Source organism: Setaria italica, chromosome III (genome assembly GCF_000263155.2).
Source record: "Setaria italica strain Yugu1 chromosome III, Setaria_italica_v2.0, whole genome shotgun sequence".
Lineage (NCBI taxonomy): Eukaryota > Viridiplantae > Streptophyta > Magnoliopsida > Poales > Poaceae > Setaria > Setaria italica.
The window spans coordinates 14,963,660-14,988,199 of NC_028452.1; the positions used below are offsets into that span (position 1 = coordinate 14,963,660).

At 43.1% G+C, this 24,540-nt stretch overlaps 3 protein-coding genes across 3 annotated transcripts; 1 reads left to right on the plus strand and 2 right to left on the minus strand.

Moving 5' to 3' along the window:
• Positions 1–672: 672 nt before the first annotated feature.
• LOC101783333 (60S ribosomal protein L30) lies at positions 673–2,811 on the minus strand. Its single transcript, XM_004961622.2, has 5 exons — positions 2,653–2,811; positions 2,445–2,550; positions 1,156–1,257; positions 980–1,048; positions 673–906 (listed from the first exon to the last, which is right to left on the minus strand). The coding sequence occupies exons 1-5, from the start codon at positions 2,671–2,673 to the stop codon at positions 866–868; spliced, it is 339 nt and encodes a 112-aa protein (XP_004961679.1). The 5' UTR covers positions 2,674–2,811; the 3' UTR covers positions 673–865.
• A 122-nt stretch (positions 2,812–2,933) lies between these two features.
• Positions 2,934–11,635, plus strand: LOC101782511 (calcium-dependent protein kinase 1). Its single transcript, XM_022825076.1, has 8 exons — positions 2,934–4,691; positions 8,314–8,840; positions 8,923–8,977; positions 9,805–9,915; positions 9,999–10,231; positions 10,625–10,832; positions 11,112–11,171; positions 11,297–11,635. Exons 1-8 carry the CDS (start codon positions 3,051–3,053, stop codon positions 11,474–11,476), a joined length of 3,015 nt encoding a protein of 1,004 aa, XP_022680811.1. The 5' UTR covers positions 2,934–3,050; the 3' UTR covers positions 11,477–11,635.
• Positions 11,636–14,753: 3,118 nt separating this feature from the next.
• Positions 14,754–23,453, minus strand: LOC101784004 (helicase-like transcription factor CHR28). Its single transcript, XM_004961623.4, has 11 exons — positions 23,213–23,453; positions 21,517–22,310; positions 21,215–21,387; positions 19,912–19,983; positions 19,754–19,828; positions 18,629–19,667; positions 17,967–18,097; positions 17,357–17,578; positions 16,117–16,617; positions 15,804–16,013; positions 14,754–15,267 (listed from the first exon to the last, which is right to left on the minus strand). Exons 2-11 carry the CDS (start codon positions 22,136–22,138, stop codon positions 15,163–15,165), a joined length of 3,150 nt encoding a protein of 1,049 aa, XP_004961680.1. The 5' UTR covers positions 22,139–22,310; positions 23,213–23,453; the 3' UTR covers positions 14,754–15,162.
• Between the last annotated feature and the right edge of the window lie 1,087 nt (positions 23,454–24,540).

The window sequence follows — 24,540 nt, forward strand, 5'->3', positions numbered from 1 at the left end:
ATAAGAGTTTGGGTGTTGAAGAAAAGATAATCTCACTAGGCAGTTTAAGAACGCCAGGTGAGAGCTTATGGTTGGTGAGCTAACCAGGGGCTCCGTAGCAGTTTGTGGCGTGCTAGGTGTGGATCTGCGCTGGCTGCTAGAAGTTTCGGAAAGGTCAGCTCCAGGTTCCGGTGCAGTCCACAGCGTGTCAAAAGCTTACAAATTTTCCAACGCAAAGAGCACCTCTAAACCGTGCGCCCAACGGTTCTGACCTGTTCTCGCGTCGCCGGCATGTGGTCATGTGCCAGGTTCATACGCGTGACTTCGATAATAGGTACAGCATCAGGAGATCCACAGGCCATCGTACGAAAACGTAGTAGCCTTTGATTACATCGCTGTACATACCCCAGAGGCTGGTAGCACACCGTGCACGCCGTTGCGATAGCGACATGTATTTCTTGCGAAAACAACGCGCGGCAGAAGAATATTGGCAATTTAGCGCACACAAAATAACACACGAAACATACTACAAATGCCACGTTACCTTCTGAAGATGCAAAACCAAACCAGGCGATCAACGAATCATACCAAGCTTAACGAGCAACGCAACCCCAGCCAACCAGCATTGCCCAGCAGATCATCACATATACTGACCTGATTTGATGTGATGTGACCCACACCAACGAGACCACAGAAATAATTATGACGATCTCATCAAACAAAACCATAGATATGCCTTACATAGCAACCATATGAGGTATAATCTGTATGCAAGAACAACTCATCAAAGACTAAAGACAAACAAGAAACGGCCATTGGCCTTGCAACAAAGGTCTGAGCCCTATATCTCATCTAGGGATAGGCAAAGCTCGCTCCTCTTCTTCGTTCACTGGGTGCCAGGGGTGGTGCTGATGATGTCCGAGTCACCTGAAGCATAAGAGTGTTAACGTTTGTTCGGCTACAGTTAGGAACAGCAGATGTGGCAGTTACTGAAACAAACCTGGGTCAATGATACTGAGGCAGCACACTCTGTAGTACTTGCCACAGGCAGTGCCAAGATCAACATTGTCTGGAACAGAAGGGAAACACAATGTGTAAACACACATATAATAACAATCATCATTGGGAGTGGGAGAGAACTTGCACAAGATTATTCAGAAAGAATGACGATCTTACTTCCATGGAAATGATGCACGCTGACTTTGGCAAGCATGGCATAGTACTCAATCTCAGACTTCCTAAGCGGAGGGCAGTTGTTTGCGAGGATGATCAGCTTCCCTGAACAAAGACAAAATCGATGGTCAAGTAGAGCTCAGAATCATACGAACTGGAAAACCAACACTAGAACCTCATTTAAGTTACTGTAGATGTCAAAACAATATTGTTTCCATAATCTTTTACACAAGCACATTGAATTGATGGTGAAGTGATTTGTCGAGCAGGCAAAAAAGAAGGATTTCAGGTGTTACTTTTGCACTTAATAAGCTTCACCCACAAGATCTCATTAAACACCTCAATAGATATACATCTACCCAACATTACATTAATATGTTGCATACTTAGCTAACCCCATAACTCAAAGATGCTAGAACCACTTAATTCAGTGCACTAACATGTGGAAAAAACCAACAATAAAGGCATAAACAAATATTCCAACCTCCATTTGGCTTCCAAATTTAGAAGAAATCAAGGAAAACTTTAACCAAGAGGCTGGAATTGTTCTAGGGCGCTGCATTCATCTCAAAGGCATTAAATTAAGCCAAAGAGCCAAACTCCAGTCCCAGTCATAAACTATGGAAAAATACAACTACATGTAAATACAAATGGCTACCATGCTATATACATCAGGATATTGTGACAGAATCAACCCACTTAAAACAACCAATTAGCAAAGAAAAACAGCTCCAAAGATAAGTCGAAAAACAAATGTCTCAACCCCCATTTGTCCTTCGGATATAAAGAAATAAAGAGGACTCTTAATCAAAAGGCTGGCATTTTTCTAGGGCACTGCATTCATCTCTAAGGCGTTGTACAATGAGGCCAAAGAGCCAAACTTCAGTCCCATAGTACAATCCAAAATTCAAGAATCTAAAGCCCTACAGTGAATTGAAGGAGATGGCAATGTGACTCAAAACCTATAAATTACACAATGAACTACCTACGAAGGAACCACTCGCAAATTTTCTACATCACAAACAAGCAAGCATAGTCCACAACATATTCAGCTGGAAGTACACATCAGCTGCATTCCCAAACCATACAGCACATTAACAGATTGCTAAACGCATCACAAAAGATTCTATAGGAATACAAGCTGTAGTGTTACACATCGAAGTTAGAAATTCAACAGGAAGGCTAATAGGGTGCCATATATTCACGCGCCTACGAATTCATACAACCCCGCCGAGACTATCTTTTATCTAACAAATGGAGAGCAGCGCTCAGAAAAGAAATGTGATCCATACCCTTGGAGTTGCGCAGCGTCTTGAGGACGGTCTTGTAGCCGAGCGTGTACTTGCCGCTCTTCATCACCAGCTGCAGCTTGTTGTTGATGCTCTCCGTGCTCTTCTTCTGCACAGATCGAAAACCATCAGGAAAACAACCACACGGACGAAAAATTGACCTCGAAATGGGAGGGACAGTGCACCAGAGGAGATCGGTTAGGGTTCGTACCGACTTCTTCGTGGGAGCCATCGGATCGAGCGGCCGCAGGCGGCGATGAGCAAGGGCGGCGGCGCGAAGGGCAGCGGCGAGCAGCAGAGGCGGCGCGAATGGGCGGCTCGTTAGGGTTTAGCACCAGAGGGAGTATATAATGGGCGGCCCGTAGCCCGAAATTACAGAGTTGCCCCTGGCCCTAGATACCGCTGGACCTTACTGGGCCTCGTCAAGCCCAAACATTTCTAGATGGGCCTATACGTCCAACATTATTTTTTCAGGGGTGGGTCATATACTCGTCGGTAGCCTATGGGCTCGCTCGCCTCCAGTAGCAAAACCCTAACCAGAGCACCTACCCCGCCGCCGCTACCACCGCTGCCGCCGCCTCCTGCTCCGCCGTGAATTCACTGCTGAAGATGGGGAAAGGGAAGAAGGAGAAGAAGCCGCTGGACATCCTCGCGGGGTCCGACGACGACTCCGACGGCGGCGGGGAGGACAGCTCGAAGATCCAGATCAACGAGGAGTATGCTCGCCGCTTCGAGCATAACAAGCGGCGGGAAGCGTTGCAGTACTACGAGAATCTTAAAAAGCAAGGCCTCGCTCCCCCGTCTGACGACGAGAAGGACTACGGGGAGGTGTCATCCGAAGAGGATGAGGACGCCATTGCCTCGCGCACCGTCGACCGCCGCCTGTTCGAGGTGATCCGCCGTATCCGCAGCGGTGACCCCGCGATCCTCGACAAAGACGCCAAGGTTTACTCCTCGGAGGAGGAGGGCGGCGAGAAGAAGGAAGGAGAGTCCAAGAAGAAAAAGAAGGCCAAGAAGGAGAAGCCTTTGTACCTCAAGGACGTTAACGCCCGACACCTGCTCGAGGAGGGCCCCGAGTTCACAGCTCAGACCAGCCGGAGCAGCAGGTACGATAGGATCGCCTACGACGAGCAGCAGAAGAAGGGGCTGGAAGCCTTCCTTGAGGCACAGAAGGAGGTTTTAGGTGATGACGATGACGATGATTTGTTCCATGAGAAGCCGAAGGCTGGAGCAGCTGCTGATGAGGATGAGGATGAGGAGGAGAAGCAGACGAAGGAGCTAGCTGGTGAGGTTTTTGGGAAGGATGAGGAGCTGGACGAGAACGAGAAGTTCTTGAAGGAATTTTTCCTTAAGAGGCCGTACCTTGACTCGGGTAAGAAGTCCTATCTGGAGGATATCCAGGAATTGTCGGACGAAGAGGAGCTCAAAGATCAGGAAAAATATGAGTATGTTTACAGTTTCCGGCATGAGGAGGCTGAGGCATCAGGGGCAGTGGTGGCAGACCGGGTAATGGGACATTCAAGGGTTGTTGAAGGGTCTGTGAGGAAGAAGGAAAGCAGCAGGAAGCAGCAGCGGAAAAGCAAGGAGGAGCGGATGGCCCGGGCTAAGCAGGAGCAGGCTGAGGAGCTGAAGCATCTCAAGAATTTGAAGAAGAAAGAGATAGCAGAGAAGCTTGAGAGGATCCGGATGATTGCCGGGATTGAAGGTGATGCTGCTTGTAAGCTTGGTGCTGATGACCTTGAGGAGGATTTTGATCCAGAGGATTATGACAAGAAAATGCAGGAGATGTTTGATGACAGTTACTATGAGGCTGATGATGTTGATCCTGAGTTTGGAAGTGGTGAGGAGATGGATTTGAAGAAGCCAGATTTTGATAAAGAAGATGAATTGCTTGGGCTTCCTAAGGGCTGGGATAGTGAAAACTGTAAAGAAGAGTCTTCTGCCACCGATGGGAAAGCTACAAAAGGGAAGATCTCTCTCAAGGACAAGGTGGAGCTTGAGAAAGAGATGGAAGAGTACTACAAGTTGGACTATGAGGACACTATTGGAGATCTGAAGACTCGGTTCAAGTATAAGAAGGTTAATCCCAACAGTTTTGGTCTTAGTACCTATGAGATATTGGCATCAGATGACAAGGATCTGAACCAGTACGTTTCCATGAAGAAGCTAGCTCCTTACAGGGAGAGTGAATGGAAGATAACACATCATAGGAAGTTGAGCAAGGATTTGATCCTTGGTGGACAGAAGAAAGTAGGAAAGAAGGACAAATCTGGCAAGAAATCTGGGTCTGCCGAGGGCGGCCCTAGTTCTTCAAAACCAGAGAAAGACAAGCTGCCAATTGAACAAGAGTTAACTGATGACAAGAAAAAGTCTACCAGAAGCAGACGAAGGAAGCGCCGTAATGAGGATCTGAAGATGTCTGCTGATCGACTAGGAGCATATGGAAAGCTAAATTCGAAGCGTCACAAGAGCCATTGAGCTTTGGAGATTCATCAAAGTACATCTAGGGAATTTTGCTTCTCTTTTTATGCATTTTGGAGGGAGTGAAATCTCAATTAACGAGAGTCTTTGCTTCTACTTTGGGAGTTGCAAACTAGTGTAATCCTCGTAGTCATTTCTCTGAGTTTGCAGACAGTGTTGTGCACCTCCTTTCCTGAACCATATAATTTAATTGCCTTGAAGTTTGCTGCTACTATGTTTTGTGTTACTGTCATTTCCTCTTCTAATTTGCTTGAATTGTCAAATTATCCCAGTGATGAATTGGCAGATGAACTCATATATGCCTGTTGAACTGGCCTCATACTAATGTTGTTATTGTGAAATTCTAATGGCATGGCGCCTTATCTGTTCATGCCCACCTGATGCTCGCACACTTTGTGTGTGTGCCATTTATGTCTCAATCTGAATATGTCATGTTAATTGATATATCCAGATAGAACCTACGGTGGTCCAAGGTGCTGCAATAGCAAACCACTGCGGTGCTCATTGCTCCATGCAGTCTAGAAAAGTCAGATTCCTTTGTTGCTTTTGCTCTCCTCTGCAACTGAAAACAAGTGTGCTACCTGTGCTGCTCGAAGCCCCTACCGTGTTGTGCGCCATGATCCCACAAATCTACCCCGATTTGATGCTCCTGAGTTGGTTGCCTCATCCATTTCTCTGAGGAATTTTCCAATTTCTGCACAAGCAGCAAGTTATGCATTCCAGCTACTGGTTGTTGAGAGCTCAATCTGTAGGTGAGTTCCTGTTTTGTTTGGCTTTCTGTTGAGATTCTTGATATTTCTGCATGGCGATGAAGCATTTTTATTTAGGTGCTTATCATTCTGATGTTTCTTTTAAATTGAACTACATGCTGTCGAGAATGTTATTAATGTCGGGTCATTATCTGCAGAAATGGATCACATGGATGAGCATGAGTGCATGACAGTGATGACATGAAAGTAGGGGCAGATGGTGCCTCTAGATTCAGAAAGAAGAGGTCTAAAGTGTGGGACAAGTGCAAGCCCATCTTTGTAGATGGAGTGATTCGGAGTTTCACAGGTGCTCATGGCGTCCAATGGTACAAGCCATTTGTGGCGATACAAAAAATTTGCTGAGCAAAAGATAAATTCTGTCCAAGCCCACTGCAACAGGATGCAGATTTGCCATACGGTATGCTTTAGCTACTGACTAGCTCTTAGGAGAGATGCCAAATTTTATTCCAACCAACTTATATGTTTGTATGACAAATTAGCATGGGTGCTTTAGGCCTTTATCATTAGTTTGTATTACTATCTGTGCTTATCTGTTTGATGATATTTGTTCATTCATCACGGAAACATTTTTTCATGGTGATTACGATTTGGAGGATAAATAATTTTGTTACATTTTTTACTTTTAGTTCTCTAACCCTACTTTGATGTTGTGAAGTATATTGTGGTTAGTGTCTCCTTAATATCTTTGCATGCCGGACTTAAAGAGAAACATTGTGAAACAGAGGGACATACAATAGATTCTATACACCTCATTGATCACTTATTTTGCTTTTATTGCATAAATTTCGTAGTTTGCTAGTTTGTGAGTTGTATAAAGCTATGCTCCTGCTTTTTTGTTCATGCAAAATTGTATGTCTTCAATATTTTGTGCATATTTTGAAGGGAGAGACATACTCAAACTTGTCCAGCATGAAGTGGAAATATCACAAGTCGTCAGAAGGGTGTGCTGTTCCAGTGCAGTATATCAAATTTTAAATCCAGGCTTCAAGGTGAGCATTCACCTGCCTTCACAAATGGTAAGGTTCAGATTGCAGAGTACGCCAGGAAAGTTCCTCAAGGGCAGCTCTGATGATAACAGCCCTGTGGAATGTCACATTCTAGCTTTACCAGTGATGGATGAGATGAATTCCACAGAACAATATACCTCCAGCTCAGATTGCTCCGGACATAAGCTGGGAATTTGACCAAGAAGCATCTTAGCATCTTATCAAGAGTTAACTACATGATTATTTCACATGCCTATCCCTTGTTAATAGTTGAGCATGAATAAAAATGACAAAGTTTGCAAAGAGAATCCTGCATTTAATATCGGTTGAAGCATTTATATAGAAGAGTACTCAATTCTTCTATTTCAGAATGAAAAGGTTGACCTTAAGTGAAAAATTGCACTTTTATCCCATCAGAATCAGATTTCCTTATCAGCAAGTGTGTGAGCTCCTCGTGGAGCTGAGGCCTTAGTGAGGTATCTCCATGCTGTCTAGAAAGTCAGATTCCTTTGTTGCTGGAGCTCTCCCCTGCAACTGAAAAGAGGAGAGCCCCATGGAAGTCCAAGCTGAGTGACAGCAGGTGACGGTCTAGAGCTCGGTTTGCTGCAATCGGGTGGAGTACTGGAGTGTCTTGAACAGCTCCAACACAGCTTTACATCCGGCATTAGGTTTTCTGTTTCCCTGCTTTCAAAACAATAGGTTTGATAGTGAGCTTGCCTGAGACCTTCAGATATCTCACACAGACCAAATTGAGCCATTTATGCAGCAACTTTTGTAACTGTCCTTGAGTTCCAATAAGGAAAAATAATATTAATTTATCCATACATCTGACGTTGACAGCTTAGAGCTTTGGGCTCCTTACAAAAAATAAAAGGAACTCTGCGTGTTTGTGATGCTGTCTGGTACACTGGAATTTTACACTGATGCAAGACAAGCCACAAAAATGAACAAAATTTTGCCTCACTAAGTGAAGACCGATTCAAAGAAGCTCCTGAGCAGTAGCAACCAGGTCAACAAAAACCATTGTGGCCTGACATCCACTTCCAATCACCCCATTTGTATATTCTTGTCATTTTGCCATTAGCACAAAACAAATGCTCAATGGGTTTATTCCATCGTGTTGGTAGTTGCACATGTCCCTTTCTTCTATCGTCACCATCTTCAGCACCCCACGTTACTCTATTTATATGCCCTCTCCCATCTCAGTTTGCTCCTACATTGATCATAGTCAAGCTGCTTATATGATATGGTACATCCCTTTCTACTGCCAACTGCTGCTCCTAATTTCTGTCCTGCTGTTTCCCTATCTTCTTGTTCCCAGAGAAACATACTGATTGTTGCGCTCTAGTTTTTTCTTGTACGGAACACACTGATTGTTGCTGGCTTGCTACCAATTTTCCAGTTCTTGTGGCCACTCAATCAGCATCTGGTACTAGTATTCAGTTCCTTGCATAAACTTGCTGTGCAATGTCCAAGACTGAGAGCAGAAAGCTGTCCGATGACTATGAAGTTGTGGATGTCCTCGGCCGAGGTGGGTTCTCGATAGTGAGAAGGGGAGTGAGCAAGTCAGAAGGGAAGACCCAGGTTGCCATAAAGACCCTGCGAAGGCTTGGTCCGGCGATGATGGGGACGAAGCAAGGGTCAAAGGGTGGCCTCCCAATGTGGAAGCAGGTATCCATCTCTGACGCGCTGCTCACCAACGAGATTCTCATCATGAGGAGGATAGTCGAGAACGTCGCGCCACACCCCAACGTTATCGGCCTTCATGATGTGTATGAGGATGTGCATGGAGTGCACCTGATCCTCGAGCTGTGCTCAGGTGGTGAATTGTTCGATAGGATAGTGGGGCGTGACCGGTACTCGGAATTTGATGCGGCAGCTGTAGTTCGTCAGATTGCGAGAGGCTTGGAGGCTCTTCATAAGGCAAACATCATACACAGGGACTTGAAGCCAGAGAATTGCCTGTTCTCTGACAAAAATGAGGATTCCACATTGAAGATCATGGATTTTGGTTTGAGTTCTGTTGAAGATTTCAGTGACCCGATTGTGACTCTGTTTGGGTCGATAGATTATGTTTCACCAGAAGCTCTCTCAAGGCAAGATGTTTCAGCTGCAAGTGATATGTGGTCTGTTGGGGTAATACTGTACATCCTTTTATCTGGGTATGTTTGATAACTCTTCATTGTGATTCCCTTGTTTATTTTTTTGCTCATAGTTTGAAGGATTTTACTTTGTGTATTTCAGATGCCCACCATTTCATGCTGCAACTAATCGAGAAAAGCAGCAAAGGATCCTGCAAGTAAGTCATTATTGTAGCTAACCTCTGGACATAATGCTGTTATATTATTTGAGTTTGGTGGTGTTAGGAACTCTCCAGTGATTCATATTTTGATGTATTCACCTTTTGAGCATTTCTACAACCTTCTCTGACAATATGGAACACGTTGGCTCAGTTGTAGTGGGAATGGGAGTTCAATCAATTTCTCTAAAAAACACTTTCCATTTTCTAACAAAACCAGAATCATTTGGCATCACTAGTCACACGTCATATTCATGGATGCGATGTAATTTAGACTTACATTCACTGCTGCCTCAATAGACTATCTTCTATATGCTCTTCCAACCTAAATTACATTTAGAAGATGAGATTACCTAGTAGGAACTAGGTAATTTAGGCATAGCTCTGAACCTTCTGTCATCTGGTTTGGAGCAACTGTGCACAGCATGGTAACAGATCTGTCAATCAGTGCTGAATTGTCTTCTTCTGGTAGCTATCGGCACCTGAATTTTAATTTGTCCTGTTTCGATGGCTAAGTTTTCTTGAGGCAAATGGGACTTGCTTTTTCCTGGGTGTAAAATATTTCTCCTGAGTACAAACTGACCGTTCCAATCCAATTGCTCAGAAAAAAAAACAAAACGTAAGTCGAGTCCAAGAGGTTAGACAAAACTGCGTCAAAATCTTCTTAAAATGGAACAGAGTTAAACAAAAAAAAAAGAATATCTTTAAATAAGATGGGTTCTTGGTTGTTTGCTTGCTTCATCAAAGAAGGTATCAATTATTAAATATTCCTTACATTTAATTGGGATGTCTTGCTCTAATGTTGTGCGTTTACCAATTTTTTTCAGGGAGAGTTTAGTTTTCAGGATCACACGTGGAAAACAATATCTTCATCAGCCAAAGAATTGATTTCCAGTCTTCTTTCTGTTGAACCTTACAAGAGGCCAACAGCAAGTGATGTCCGTGCCATGCCCCCCCTTTTCCCATGATGGACATTCTGACTAGATATAACCGTACTGAACCATGTATCATTTTGAACCAGCTTCTGAGGCATCCTTGGGTGATAGGAGATTGTGCAAAGCAAGATCTCATGGATGCGGAGGTCGTGTCAAAACTGCAGAGGTTCAATGCTAGAAGGAAACTGCGGGCAGCCGCAATAGCCAGCGTCCTTAGCAGCAAGGTGGCATTGAGGACGAAAAGGCTGAGGAACCTTTTAGGAACCCATGATCTTAGCTCAGAGGAGCTAGACAATCTGCGCGTTCATTTTGCACGAATGTGAGTATAAGCAACTTGAATCCCTTTTTTGGTTTTACTTGAATTTCGATTCTAGCATTTCTCATTTAGCAATAAGAAGAGGTTGAAGACTGAGCTATTCAAAATGTGGCTTATATCCATATATCCTCCAGAATCAATTTTAAGCGTAAAAGAATCCATACTTGGTATGAAAAGCGCATGGCAATTATTGACAAATGCAGAATTCGAGAATCATGATGTTTACATTTGGCGTGTCATGTGTTAAGCAAACTGATGTGGCATTTTTCTTTTCTTCGCGTGAAAATTTCAGTAGTTCCAATACTTGGTAAAAATCTGCATAGCTCCGAAACCTTTTCATAGGACACCTGATGTGTTTTGTTGACTGTACTGAAGAAGAGAGCGATCCTGGCGCAGATGTGCGGATGGAGAGAACGCCACGCTGGAAGAGTTTGAACAGGTCCTGAAGGCGATGAAAATGGACGCGCTGGTTCCGCTGGCGCCTCGCGTGTTCGACTTGTTCGACAACAACCGTGACGGCACCGTGGACATGAGGGAGATCCTCTGCGGGCTCTCCAGCCTCAGGAACTCCCGAGGCGACGATGCTCTCCGGCTCTGCTTCCAGGTAACATTGTGCTCGCAGTTGTTTTGTGATGCCTCTGTGCATTGCTGATTCGTAACCGGGGGGGGGGGGGGGGGGGGGGGGGCCTCTCTTTTTATTTGAAATAGAAAATATTTGGGCCAAAAAAAAAAAAAAAATGTTGGATCAAAAAACCTTAAAAAATTTTTCCAAAATGACACCCCCCCCCGGGGGGGGGGCTCCCTTTAATATCTGAACATGACAATCTTTGGCCAAAACAAAATAAAAAATGTCTGATCATGAACACTTGAAATAATATCTCAGATGTACGACGCCGACCGGTCAGGCTGCATCAGCAAGGACGAGCTGGCGTCGATGCTACGAGTAAGGGGATTCAGAAAAAAAAAAAGACAAAATATTTGCTTCACCTCTATTATAGAAACTGGTGTTTGTTCGAGCTTCGGTTAGAAACGCTGACGACGCATCTACTGCTTTGCTTGTGACCCCAGGCGCTGCCGGAGGACTGCCTCCCCGGGGACATCACGGAGCCGGGGAAGCTGGACGAGGTGTTCGACGAGATGGACGCCAACGGCGACGGCAAGGTGACCTTCGACGAGTTCAAGGCGGCGATGCAGAAGGACAGCTCCCTCCAGGACGTCGTCCTCTCCTCCCTGCGACCGGTGCAGTAGACAAATCATCAGGATTCATTAAAATTATTCATGGAGAATAATAAGTACTTTTTGACGCTGCATTAACTATTCTGTCTGAAACTTCTGTATCCCGGCCGGCCGTATGCTGGAAACGCGTTCAGACTTGGTCCCAGATGCCTTGCCGCGTTGGCAGCTGTATTTTTGTTTTGTTTTGTTTTGTTTCTGAATGAAGCCTGCCTGCGTCATTTCGGTCACGTATAAACAGTCAAATACTGTGTGATTGGTGATGGTCCTTGGTCGTCGTCCATCCCACTCCGGAGTCAACGGACGGCAGCTTTCTCTGGCCTGTCAAAGGTAGGTAGCCCACGGGCCTCCTCCTGGGCCGCGCAGATCCCCAGACGAGTAGCTGAGCAGCCCATGGAGTTTTTCGGAGATCTGATGAACGTGCTTGCTGACGACTGCGCTGGGATGCAATCCTTTTTGGTGGATGGTCACTCATCGTGAGGATCTACGGTATCAGGACAGGAGACGTGTGCGCCTTCATCTTCGGCGAAGAGGGTGACTCTCTGTCAGTGAGGGTGCACGTCCTTAGAGCAGCTCCCACGGGATAAAAATGGGGGTGCAGTGCAACAAGTTTTTCATCAGTCACAGTGCATATCTAGATGCATATAAACATCTATGAACTAAAAAGTCAAAATAACCTATAATTTGAAATGGAGGAAGTACGAGCTGAACATTTGAGAGTTTTGTGCTATCTGAACATTTGATGATGAGCAGGTGACGAATTCTTGCTGTACCAGATTTGAGTACTCGATTGTCGACAAGGTGCTGTTGTCCTGATGAGCCAAAGCATGTGTGTTTGGCCCAAATGTTTGGGAGATGCAGCCTCTTTTAAAAACTCCGAATCTGAGCTGCCTGGGTGCTAGCTGGTCTCCATCTTTCAAAATGGAAAGCGAGCTGTCGCCTCCTTGTTTAGTTCACCCCCAACTCCCAACTTTGGCACTATGCAAAAAGAAGATTCCTCATCACATCAAACTTGCGGTACATGCATGGAGTACTAAATGTAGACGAAATTAAAAACTAATTGCACAGTTTTGTTGTACTTTGCGAGACGAATCTTTTGAGCCTAATTAGTCAATGTTTGGACAATAATTCAAAAATACAAATGAAACGCTACAGTGTGCTACAGTGCTGTAACAGTAATTTGGTACCTCCAAACTTTGGCAACTAAACAAGACCTCAGAACTGACAGATCCGTTGCTTTTCTTTGCTTGTTATCCCGGTGTTAATTCTGGAGCTGCCGCGACTGTCCACATACGCATTGATATTCTGTTCACACTCTGTCCCGTTCTCTATTCTCTGGTCACGAACCCTCGGTTAACGATTCCTTCGATCAGGCGCGTCGGTTGGCAAAAGCTGGGATACAGAACATGCAACCGTGTGATTTCGAGTCCTCATCGGTCAAAGCAACCATGAAGAAGACACTAGCCACTTGCTATCCTTCATCACATCATTTAAGTACGGTTAGAGAAATAAAAGTCAAAGAGTGTAACAAAATTCTTGATCCTTCAGGTGGTAATCATCATGAGAATGTTTCCGTGATGAATGAACAAATACGGTCAATTGGGTGGCGAGCTCGCGGGAAACATCTTAGCAGCAGGTGTCTCCGTCCCCGTGCCCCCCTGTGGCCCCTCTTCCCAACTGAGAACAGCGGCGATTCATGAATATTCTTCAGATGGCAACCATTGCTTTCACATCCTAGGAGCTACACAGAAGAATAGCATCTTGCAGGATGCACAAGAAACCTAACGAAGCAGAAGCAAAAGTTCCAGGGATTGGAAGCACGAGTATTGATTTTTTTTCCCCGACACATCTAAAAGTGAAACTGTAGCAATAAGCACTATTTGACATGCGTCCAACTGTTATGTACAGATGAGCGTGCCCCTTCCGCGATGCCAAAGAATTCAACAGCTGTGCCTGATCAAGAAAAAAGAAGAGACAAGAACCAGCCAGATAAGGACTGACTACTGCGTATAACAAGAAAATCAACGAGAAGCTGACTGTCAGTGTGCTAAATTGCTAATGAACTGAAACAGTGAAAGGTATTTCCATATAATTGTTCATTTCTGGTAAAATCGATGAGGAACGACAACGCATGTCGCAGCATTTCCCATATTCATTTGTTAGCAAATTTGATTTCGCCAACAGAACTTCCCTACCAAAATGATACAACATTTGATTTAAGGCATTTGTATTCATAAGTACAGTTAACAACATTTAATAGTTCAGGGCTCAGAGCAAGGCTTATGGAGCGCAAAAATCTTTACTCTACAATGAGAAGCAGGGCGGGTTACAGACAGATCCCTAAGACCTTGATACATTTTTTTTTACAGAACTGATCCTTCGTACATGCTGGAGTAAATTCCTCATTATCCATTGGCATTTACCTTTGTGTTGGCTATCTACAGTGTTATCATGCTGAAATTGCTGATAGCACAACTGATGCATTCAGTAAAAATGTATGAAATTACAACGCAGGAGTTCATATTCAGGGAAAAATAATGATGATCCCTCAAACTAAACCCAAAATCTAGGACATTCTCTCTGCCCACATGGATATTATGTTCCTCACCTCCCGTCTGAAAGTCAGAGAAATTCTTGTTTGAGAGTAGCTAGTAGTTATTCCTGAACCAAAATTCTTAGTAGTATTTTCAGAAACAATAATAAATAGCCAGGCAAACATCAAACTTCTTTTCGGATCATAAAGCCTTGCAGAGCATGGTGTGTCACCCAGCAGTGCATACCGCATCCTCTAAAAAAAAAAGGCAGTGCATACTGCATATAACCAACTACATCTGTTTAGTAACAGAAATTGGTTTCTCAAGCATGCAAGCGACAAAAAATATAGTATCAGGACATCACAACAGTACAGTATCCCAGCAGAATGATCTAGCCCCAGACGCAGCGAAATGGACAATGTGATAGCAATCGTCCATTCATCCTATGAACTGCTCCTTCAGCACTCAACAGTCATGGAAATATCAGATGTATGGCAGTGTAACAACATGAGGTGGTGGAAGAGAGGAGAGTGGAGAGAGCACGCTTTGTGAGAGCAAGTGGCTGATTCGTGGGACCCACTGCACAGTGAACAAAACCGATGGTTTCCCAGAATGCTTCACGCCAGAGGGTCCTGGCTACACGGGCAAAATGGAACAAAAAATACCGTACAAAATTAAAAAGGACCCCCTCACTGCCGTGTGGGACCCACACAGCGCGCGTCCTACGTTGACCCACCTGCCAGTCGGTGCAACTGCACTACAGCAAACATTTCTGACTGAAAACAGCACAGCAAGTTAGCAACAGTACAGTGTGAATATATGTATACAACGGGCTGGCGGGCTGAGCTCCAGACTTGTCACCGGGAGAATGAGACAGCATAGCAGAACTCTCCTATACCAGGAGAATAGAACAGCATTTAACATGGTTCTACAAGCCTGGGGGGTTATATTACACAGGCTATCTGGCTCTAAATTACACATCTAGCAATCTGAGCACGGCAAAACCGGAGCTGTGGCAGGGGGGTGTGGGGGAGGAGATATGGACCCATGGGCCACGGTGCCTCACTGCCTCAGCTCCAACATACTCGCAACAGTGATACAAGCGTCACTTTTGCCAGATTAAGATTACAAGGAACAGAATGCGCCATCCATCGTCGCTCATAGGAATCATATCTTAAATAGGTACCGCAGGTCTTCCACGGTGAGCCGAGTCGTGTGGCCACCGGATTTGTCTTCACCGAATGCAGAGCTGACCATAGCTCTCTTTTCCTCCTGTTGAATGGGAACATGCATAAGCAAAATGGCTGTAAATTTTATAAGTAATATTCCGTATCTAGGTTGGTTCCATGATATGATGACTTAAATCAGAACTAGAAATAATAATAGTCCAGAATTGTTAAGTAGAATATAGCTGTTTGGTTCCAAAGGTAGCGGAAAGTGCCATGGTAAACATGAGTACAGTCGCTCTGTTTTCTCCTTGCACTGATCTCAGCTAATTTGAGTTCTCCAAAGATCACTTTACAAGAATAAAGCAATTTGGTTTCATTCACTGTCATGTTTCATTTCTTAGGCATAACACCACGCGACAAGCTAGACATGATTCGGCACTTATCACACAACTTCTCATAAACATTAAATCAGATTGGACAACCAACTAAACATCAAGTCATATAGTATCTTGAAATATCATTGCATGATTAAACTGCATCTGATTGTATTGCATAATTCTCATCCTCTATAATAACAATAACTAGGCGCGTGACACATAAGTAGTTAAAAATGCATCTCAGCAAACTTTGAATAGTTACCTGTAGAGCTAAAATCCGATCTTCCACTGTATCTTTAACGGTCAAGCGAGATACAGTAACAGGACGAGTCTGCCCAATTCTATGTGCTCTATCCACTGCCTGGTCCTCAGCATAAGGGTTCCACCAGAGATCAAGGAGAATTACGTGGCAAGCAGCAACCATGTTGAGACCAAGATTACCTGCTTTCAGTGACATAATCATAACCCTGACCTGGAGAAAAGAGGGAAAATGTTCTTTTTAGTACAGATATCGACTGAAAGTCTGGAGATGTAAAATAAATAAGGCATGAAAAGAACAAACAGAACAAAACTACCTCCGGGTCAGTGTTAAAATCCTTCACTGCTTTATCTCTTAAGTTGAGAGACATCGTTCCATCCAGTCTCCTGTACTGTATAAGATTGCTATTCAGTGAAAGCTCCAGCAAATCCAACATGCCAGTCCATTGGGAGAAGACAATCGCTTTTGCTGGGGCTACTCGACTTCGATTTGATTCCGTAGTATCACTTTCAGTAAGGGCATCTCTGTTGATGATAGAATTTAGTATATCAATGGCTGCTTGTATCTTGGAGGAGATGTAGCTACTTTGACTGATTGAAGATGACTCATTATCTTCTGATGAACTTGTTCCTGCAGTACTAGATTTGCCAGAGATGCAAATCCTTAATGCACCTGATGAAAATAATGATTCAAGACTTAATGTTTTACTGCAATTAGGGGCAGGACACATATTCTCATCAGTCGTTATCCGTTCATGTATACATTGATAGCAGAAAACATGACCACAAATTGTCACAACAGCGTCCTCAGGTGTGTCCTGCAAAACACAATTTGGTTCCAAGCATTAAAACTGAGATGAAAGAACTTTCAAGTGCAACATAGGTTTTTTAAAAAAAATGGAAATGGAACCTCGATCGCATTAGCATGCTTACACAATGCGCACGCAAAAAAGGATAAAGATCTTGACTAAATGTGTGCTATCTGGCTCAATCATCCTAGGCAATATTAGACCTGGACCCTGGACACCAAATTTTGAGTACAGTCCAGCATATGTGTGTTTTAGCCATTTCAAGCACTCATCTTGTTATCGATTCATGTCCAATTATGCATACTTTTAAAATGAACTAAAGTTTGGATGAACTAGATTCATAAGAAAGTGGGTTCACTTGAAATGCAGTTCTAAGATTATATGTCAGTATAGACTTTGATTGTGCAATTATCTCAACAAAATTATAAACATACATCATGTTGAAAAAGTAAACTATAAATATTTGTGCAAAAATATGCTCATATGTGCTCTGTAAAAATAGGATAATAGATGCGCCTCATTTGCAAAAGCATATACGAACTTCTTTTTTGCACGATAGGATATTTGAATATTTTTTATAACTTTAAAGTAAACAAGTATACATATCCAAATTTAGGTGGAGCTAGTGTAGAGAATCTATATTTGGGGGCCAGACTTGCACAAAATTTGTATGATTACACCCATAAAGGGAAGAGGAGATAGAAAACAGGTGAACATCGAAATAGTGGTGAGAGATCAGATTGCTTACATTGCATAAGGTACAAACAGCAGATCCCACTTCCACTTTTGCAAGCAAATCTATCACAACTTCCTTAGGCAGTTGCTTTGCCATTTCTATAGAACCATCACCTCCATATTCTGACTGATTACCCTTCACAAGAAGAGGATGATCACAGGCTTGCCGAAGCCGCAACAACATTAAAAGGATATTGGCATAGTTTTGTTTGAGTGTCCCAGCCGCAGCAAATGCCTGAAACGGGCAGGCAACACATCAGCATCCAGATATCTGCTTTCAATATTCCCAATCACCAAAATGAGATCCAAATATTTAACTACTGATCAAAAGAAAATCCACCTCAAAACTACTATACACTTACATCTTTAGATCTACAGTAACAGATGGGATAAGTATGGATTAATGGATGAAATATAAAAGAAGCATGAGTTCATACGATAATTCAAATAGGAAAAAAAAAAAGAGGGAAAAGCTAGCAATATGAACCCAAATAATGGCTCTAGATACGGCATTGATGTTGAACACATGTGAACTGTAGGGCAAGGAATAACCAAGAAGATTTGAGAGAAGCTGTCCAGAAAATAATCAGACAAAGGAAGTCGAATTCGAGGATTTAACCAACCTTGAACTGTTGCCGAGAGCGTTCTTCCAGCGTCAAATAAAAGGACCGCTCCTCATGTGAGAAATCTATTTTATTCAGATTAATTGTCTTTGGAGGTAAATTTATGATTGGTTCCCCATTAATCAGAGTTTCTATATGAAAAAAAACATCATTCAATCATCAATAGAGATTTTAATCAAATGGAAGATTTTACCAAGTCCACATGCACTCAATAAAAGTCGTTATAACGTAGCAAATGAACATAAACGATGATGATGATGATGATGATGATGACAAAAACAAAGCCTTTTCGGTCACAAGCAAGTTGAGGTCAGCTAGAGATAAGACAACAATGCTTAGCAACGTACAGTTCTTTTCTGCTATCTTCACCTTAGTTAAGGAGCTTAAAAAGATAGCTTTAGTGTTTTTCCAATGCTCATATTCTAAATGATTTTTTTTTCTGGAAAAACATACTGAAACAGAATGTTATCAAAGACACATATAAATGTAACCACATGCAGAAATAACTTTCAATAAACCTCTTCACATGTTCGGTAGCAATAAACAATGCTATGAGCAGCAGTAGAAATAGCATTTAAGTGCAGTGATATAAACTAAATTAGCACACATAGCTTAAAAATAGAACCACAGATAGGTACATGAAGTAAAAATACATTTATCACCTTTTGTACGACGCAGGAGAACTACCCTCAGCACAGCTTGAAGTTTCTTATACCCATGAACTGCATTTCTAGCAATTGGGTGCTTTATCATTGTGCAAAATGAGTTATATGTGGAATATGGATCATATTTCAAGAAACGAAAATAGCTAAACAGCTCATCAATTGCATTTTGAATAGGTGTTCCTGATAAGCACCATCTCCTTTTTGCTCTTAGCCCGCAACAGGCTCTAGCCACTATAGTTCGGTGGTTTTTTATTGTCTGAGCTTCGTCAAGCACAACCCTAAACCACCGTACCCTCGCAAGTGGGCCACTGTCAAGGTCAAAGTCTGAGTCCTTCAGTTTCTTCTTCTTCTTCTTAGACTTGCTCTTTGCACTTGATGGTGGTTTTCTTTTATTGCCAGCTGAGGGTTCTCCACTGTTCTTTCGATCTGCATCATCATCAGCGATCTGTTTAGGTACTTCATTGGCCACAATTGTATATGTAGTCACAACCACATCGTATTTTGCCAGCTCACTTGGATCTTTGGTCCTCAAACCACCATGGTAGACTAAAACAGATAACTTAGCACTTTCACTAACCTTGTCAGTCAATTCGTTAGCCCACTGCTTAAGAACGCTAGCAGGGCATACTACTAGAGTACCTGCAGCTGGCCTTGTCATGGACCGCGTGGTGGATGCAGATGATGTGCATGTTTTAGCTTTCTTTTTCCATTCAGCATTGCTTTCAGCCATTTTATCTGGAACATTATTTGGTTGACTGACACATGGCTCAACGCTACTGGTGCCAGCAACTGTTAACGATGAACTAGCCCCTTGGTCCTTCTTGGGCTCAACACTACTGGTGCCAGCAACTGTTAACGATGAACTAGCCCCTTGGTCCTTCTTGGGTTCATCGTTCACAGTTTGTTCTCCTTCATCATCTTCATCGAGATTTAGTAATTCAGATTTCAAGCGATCTGAATCAACAGACATGAATTCAGACTGTTGACTCTTTTGTTTTTGTATAAGGGCAATTGTAGACACAGTCTTCCCAAGGCCCTGTTACAGGACAACTGCTTTGCTGTTAGAATAGAAGCATACTAAGAAATAAATTGCTTACGAACAACTTTGAAATCAGAAACAACCTGGTCATCTGCAAGAATTCCACCAGCACAATGTGAGCTATTCTCCTTCGAAACCATCCAAGCTAATGCCATTTTCTTTCAAGCAATAAAGATGTCTAAGGAACATGATATACAACATATATGAAATTGGCATAGAAAGTTTGACAAGATTCATATACCTGATGCTTAAGGAGAGATACTGTTAGCACTCCCTCAGGCAGATCATCTTCCCTTTTTTCCCGACTAATATGCTGCATAACATATTTTGAAAAGCAATGCCATTCACAAAGTAGACTCAAAACTGATGGGAAATAGCTAAAGCAGCTTTACCTAGATCACTTAGGGGTATAATTCCTACTGGGAAAATGTACCATGATTTTGAGCAAGAAAAACATAAACAAAATGTCTTAATTCAGATAACGAAAGGAAAAAAAAATGCATGTCTTCTTCAACAGTCAAAATGGGCACTTGTGTTTACAGAATGTGATGAAATACTTTAAACTAGATTTGTAGATGGCAGTCATAACTGCTAAGATGTTTATAAAACAATTCTGATCAAAATAAGTAATATGTACCATCGGCTTTACAGAATCTGACTTCATTGGTTAAAGTATAATGCAACCGATTCAAATTATTCTTTTCTGTTACAGAACTGGTGAAAAGGTGAGGTTGAGCTTGTTTTTTTTGGTAAACTACGAATCAGAAAATAATTTGAGGAGCAAAATGAGAAACTCAGAAGATAGACGCACTGCATGTACAAACTTTCAGGCATTTGCATTGAATATGACAAAAGGGCAATCTTGTTTGGTAAAACCACTTCCAAACCACGTTGCAACAGGAGATATTGTTCCATTTCCAATAGCAGAAAATATGGGAAGGTCACATAGAAGAAATAGGAAAGGATCAACCATTAGACAATAAAATTTGTTAAGCAATAGTCCGATCTGCTAAAACATGCTAGATTTTCACATCCTTTTTCTGTTAAAAGAAGTAAATGTCCAAAGAATTTAAATCATTTTACTGGTGCCACAACATAAGAAATAGCCAATAAAAATTGACAGATAAGTACCTGCGTGTATATTCAAATTCATAAGGTTAGATGATGCATTCTGTTTCTTTGAAAGAAGTGCATTAAACAATACTGGTACATGTAAACACGAGACCTATATGTGATTCTTTCTGTTTATATCCGGCAGAAACTATTTATAGAGTATTCTTTTCAGTGAAGAGGGAAATTAACTAGTAAATAAATAACAAGCAGTGCCTATCGCCCACTGATTTATCAAGTTATGTCATGCAATTCACAAAGTGTAGAGGGTATTGATAGTTATATTGTATAAAAATTGCCAGCAAAGCAATTCACAAGGGGAAGAGATTTATAATTCAATTGTATAGAAACTAACACTGGATTCAGCATGTGACACTACAATCTGGGCAGGAAGCAAGCAGCATTTACATATCAATGGGCCAAAGATGCTATACCTGCAGGGCTTCTTGATATACTGCTCTCTCATCAGAATCCAAAAGTCTATTTTCTGGATTCAAGCGACCTTGTGGATCAAAGGCGTTAACTTCACTGTTATTAGAATTGTTGACACCCAACGATGAAGGCAGTACCCTATGTGTGCTGGGACCTCCATATACAATAACATCATCTGTCAAAAACTCAATATTAAAATCAAGATAAACATTAATCTTACTACAGGAAACCTGCACCAGCAGACCAGCTAACATCATTTGCATGATTGATCAAAATAGAATCATTTGAGATTAGCTGTGCATACCATCATCAACCTTTTTCTGGGTATTACTCGCATTAAAACTTCCTATTGCCATCCTTGAAGATGAAGGATGCGCATTTCCATTGGTCATATTTGTTCCCATTCTGTGCTCACCCAAACTATGTAAGTTTCTATCGGCGAAAAGTGGTGGGAGCTTGCGTGTTGCACTAGCAACATTTGCATGCATAGATTTTGATGTGTTGCCATTGGAAAAAGAAGATGGAAGAACCCTCTTGTTATTGCCGTTTGCATCTGCTGTAGAACTGTTGTGTTTTTCCCCTACACTGTCAACTCTGTTCGAAGCAGAAAGGCCCCTTGCTTGTCGCATAGGCATATAAGAACTTGGATGGGAACGAGTCATGTCCCCTGAACCAAACGTATGACGAGCACTCTCCATTGGTCTACCATTTGTAGAGGATGGTGGAAGAGTCCTGTATTGACCATTATTATTATGGATATTCCTTGAAGAAGATGGGGCAGGAGCACTCCTCTGCCAATCCTCATCCTCAAAATTGATTGGACGCTCTTCACCATTTTGACCAAATCTTGTGCTTGCAGAAGCTGGCTGCTGGTCAAAATCATCATCACTATCCGAAATCAAGTCAATAATATTTTCATTGTTCATATTGCCAGCTAGCAAGTCAAGTTAATATGTATTCTCAGGATTTTCTTGTTCTTAACATGTTAACCTGCCTGAACCGATGGTTTGATTTTTTTATCTTGACGTATTCAAAACCACTTCCTAAGCTTTGCAGATGATTGGCATGCTGAAGAGGCTCTTCACTATGACAGTTAACCTGTAAGCAGATCAATTATTTTAGAGCTGAGTAAATAACAACTTTTCACAGAATAACACAGGAATAACAGCATGCAAGCTTTATCCATGAAAATAAGGAGGAAAAAGGTATTTTTTCTGAAAAATAGGAACACTCAATCACCAAAAAAAACAACAGTTTTGAAGATTGTGTTAACCTAAACGCTCCGACAGTCATTCTAAAAGACTATGATAATGTGGGTATTCACCTAGTAATTGTACATACTAGGTATCGCAATATGTGCCTGCCCAATCAACCTGCCCACCCACTATAGTGGGCAGGAATAGCATGAGTGGCAGATCAGAACCACGAGTAACCCTTTGGGGTTGTCATCTTTCATATGTGATTCACGAATCCGATTGTGTTTTACCCAAAAAGACATTTTGATTATGAACTTTTCATTCTTTCCCACGTGTGTTTTCGTGCAAACTCTTGTGACAGTTTGGTTCCTAAGATAAAGCTTGTGTATGATGCCCTTGGTTCTTCTTATCCGAGATGATCTTTTGCATTGACTAAAGCTTATTCCCAACTGACTTTAAGTTTACGGACAGACAAACTGCACTTGTGGCGTTAGAAACAATAATGAAATTCAAGAGACAAAAGGGGCAAGTTTCCTGGCACAGCCCGCCTTTTCCCACAAACCTAACGTTAGGGCATCTACCATTTCTGGCTAATGCGGCATGCACTCAGAGAGCAATCCTACACCAAAACCTGGATCGGATTAAACAGGCGGTCCAATCAACTATCAAGAGGAACCACCCAAAAACGATGAACCGGATCAAATCTTGCAGCGGGAGACCCCTGCTCTACTGGATCAGCCAATCATCCATTTCAAGGAACAAGGAAGGGGAGGATTCTAGGTAGGGCTCGGGGCGCGCACTTACCTAGGTGCGCAAACAGCCGCAGATGGAGAAACGGCGGCCGGAGGTTGGGGGCGTCAGGGTTCGGTGGCTTTGGGCCTCGTCGGCGGCGACGGCGTGCGCTCGAGGAAACCCAGGCCGCGCCGGCGTGGGGCCTCGTCGGCGGTCGGCGGTCGGCGGCCGGCGGGGCTTGTCGCGTGGAGGGAGGCCAATCGGGAGTAGAGAGGCCGGAGGGTGGTGGTGGCGACGATGGAGGAGGATTCGGTGAAGTCGCGGCGTGAGTTACCTCCACATCCAGCCGGTCAGTGACGATCCAACGGCTCCTGCGTTTTTCCAGGCAAAAGCAGGCCAGACTTGGCAGTTTTCCAGGCCAGCGCCAGACGACCTCGTCCACGCGGCCGGCCGGAGATGGAGATGGCCAAGGGGGAGGGTGACGTCACCGACGCCACGCCCCATCCAGCTCTTTGGCAGCGAGGAGCGGACGCCCGCCGGGCTGCGGCTCGACGGCGAGCCCATCTTCTCCGTCCCTGGTAAATCTACTTCGTCCCCACGTGAGCGATGGACCCATTGAAGTTCGTCATCAGAATGGAGTTCTTGCCGCAGGAATCGAAATTCCCATCCCAAACCATATGATCTTGCCACTGCGGATTGATTAAACTGGGAGGCGATTCAGCTCTTGCTGTTGAATCATCGCCCAAACATTTTCTTTTTGAAACGAGTCGCCCAAACATTTTGGTGGCTTTGTTTGTTCAGGATTTGTTTCGTTCTGATCTCATTTGAATTCGTTTCAAGCAGCTACTCTGCACTTGAGTTCCAGCAGAGGCTTTGGCTGCCCTTCTTGATTTCCATCATGCATCTTCCAGCATCGTTGGCCATCGATAGCTAGCTGCTTTTGTGAGATCACCAGAGTAAACAATATTTGTGATCCATTTCTTAGGCTCGATCTCGTGGAGTACCGCGTACGAGTAGATGAGTATTTGGTTTAAACCTTGCAGCTTCTCCATGCTACGCCTCGTGTTATAGGATAGGGAACAACCCCGGCGTGATTTACATCACGAGCAGCATACTTTGAACCGAAATCTCCTATTTACATCAGTTATCTATTAGGCTATCTAAACTAACTCGGTACAATTTGTTGCATGCGTGTTACACACGATGCATATCATTTAACATTCTCCCTCAATCATAACTTATATAAGTTGAGATTGTTGTTGAATCCCTCAAGCAGCTAGCGCCTTTGTAAAATCAGCGGCCACCTGATCTGTAGTAGACACAAACTGAACCTATAAAAGTCCTTGTGCCACCCTTTCTCTTACAAAATGAAAATCAACTTCAATATATTTGGTTGTGGC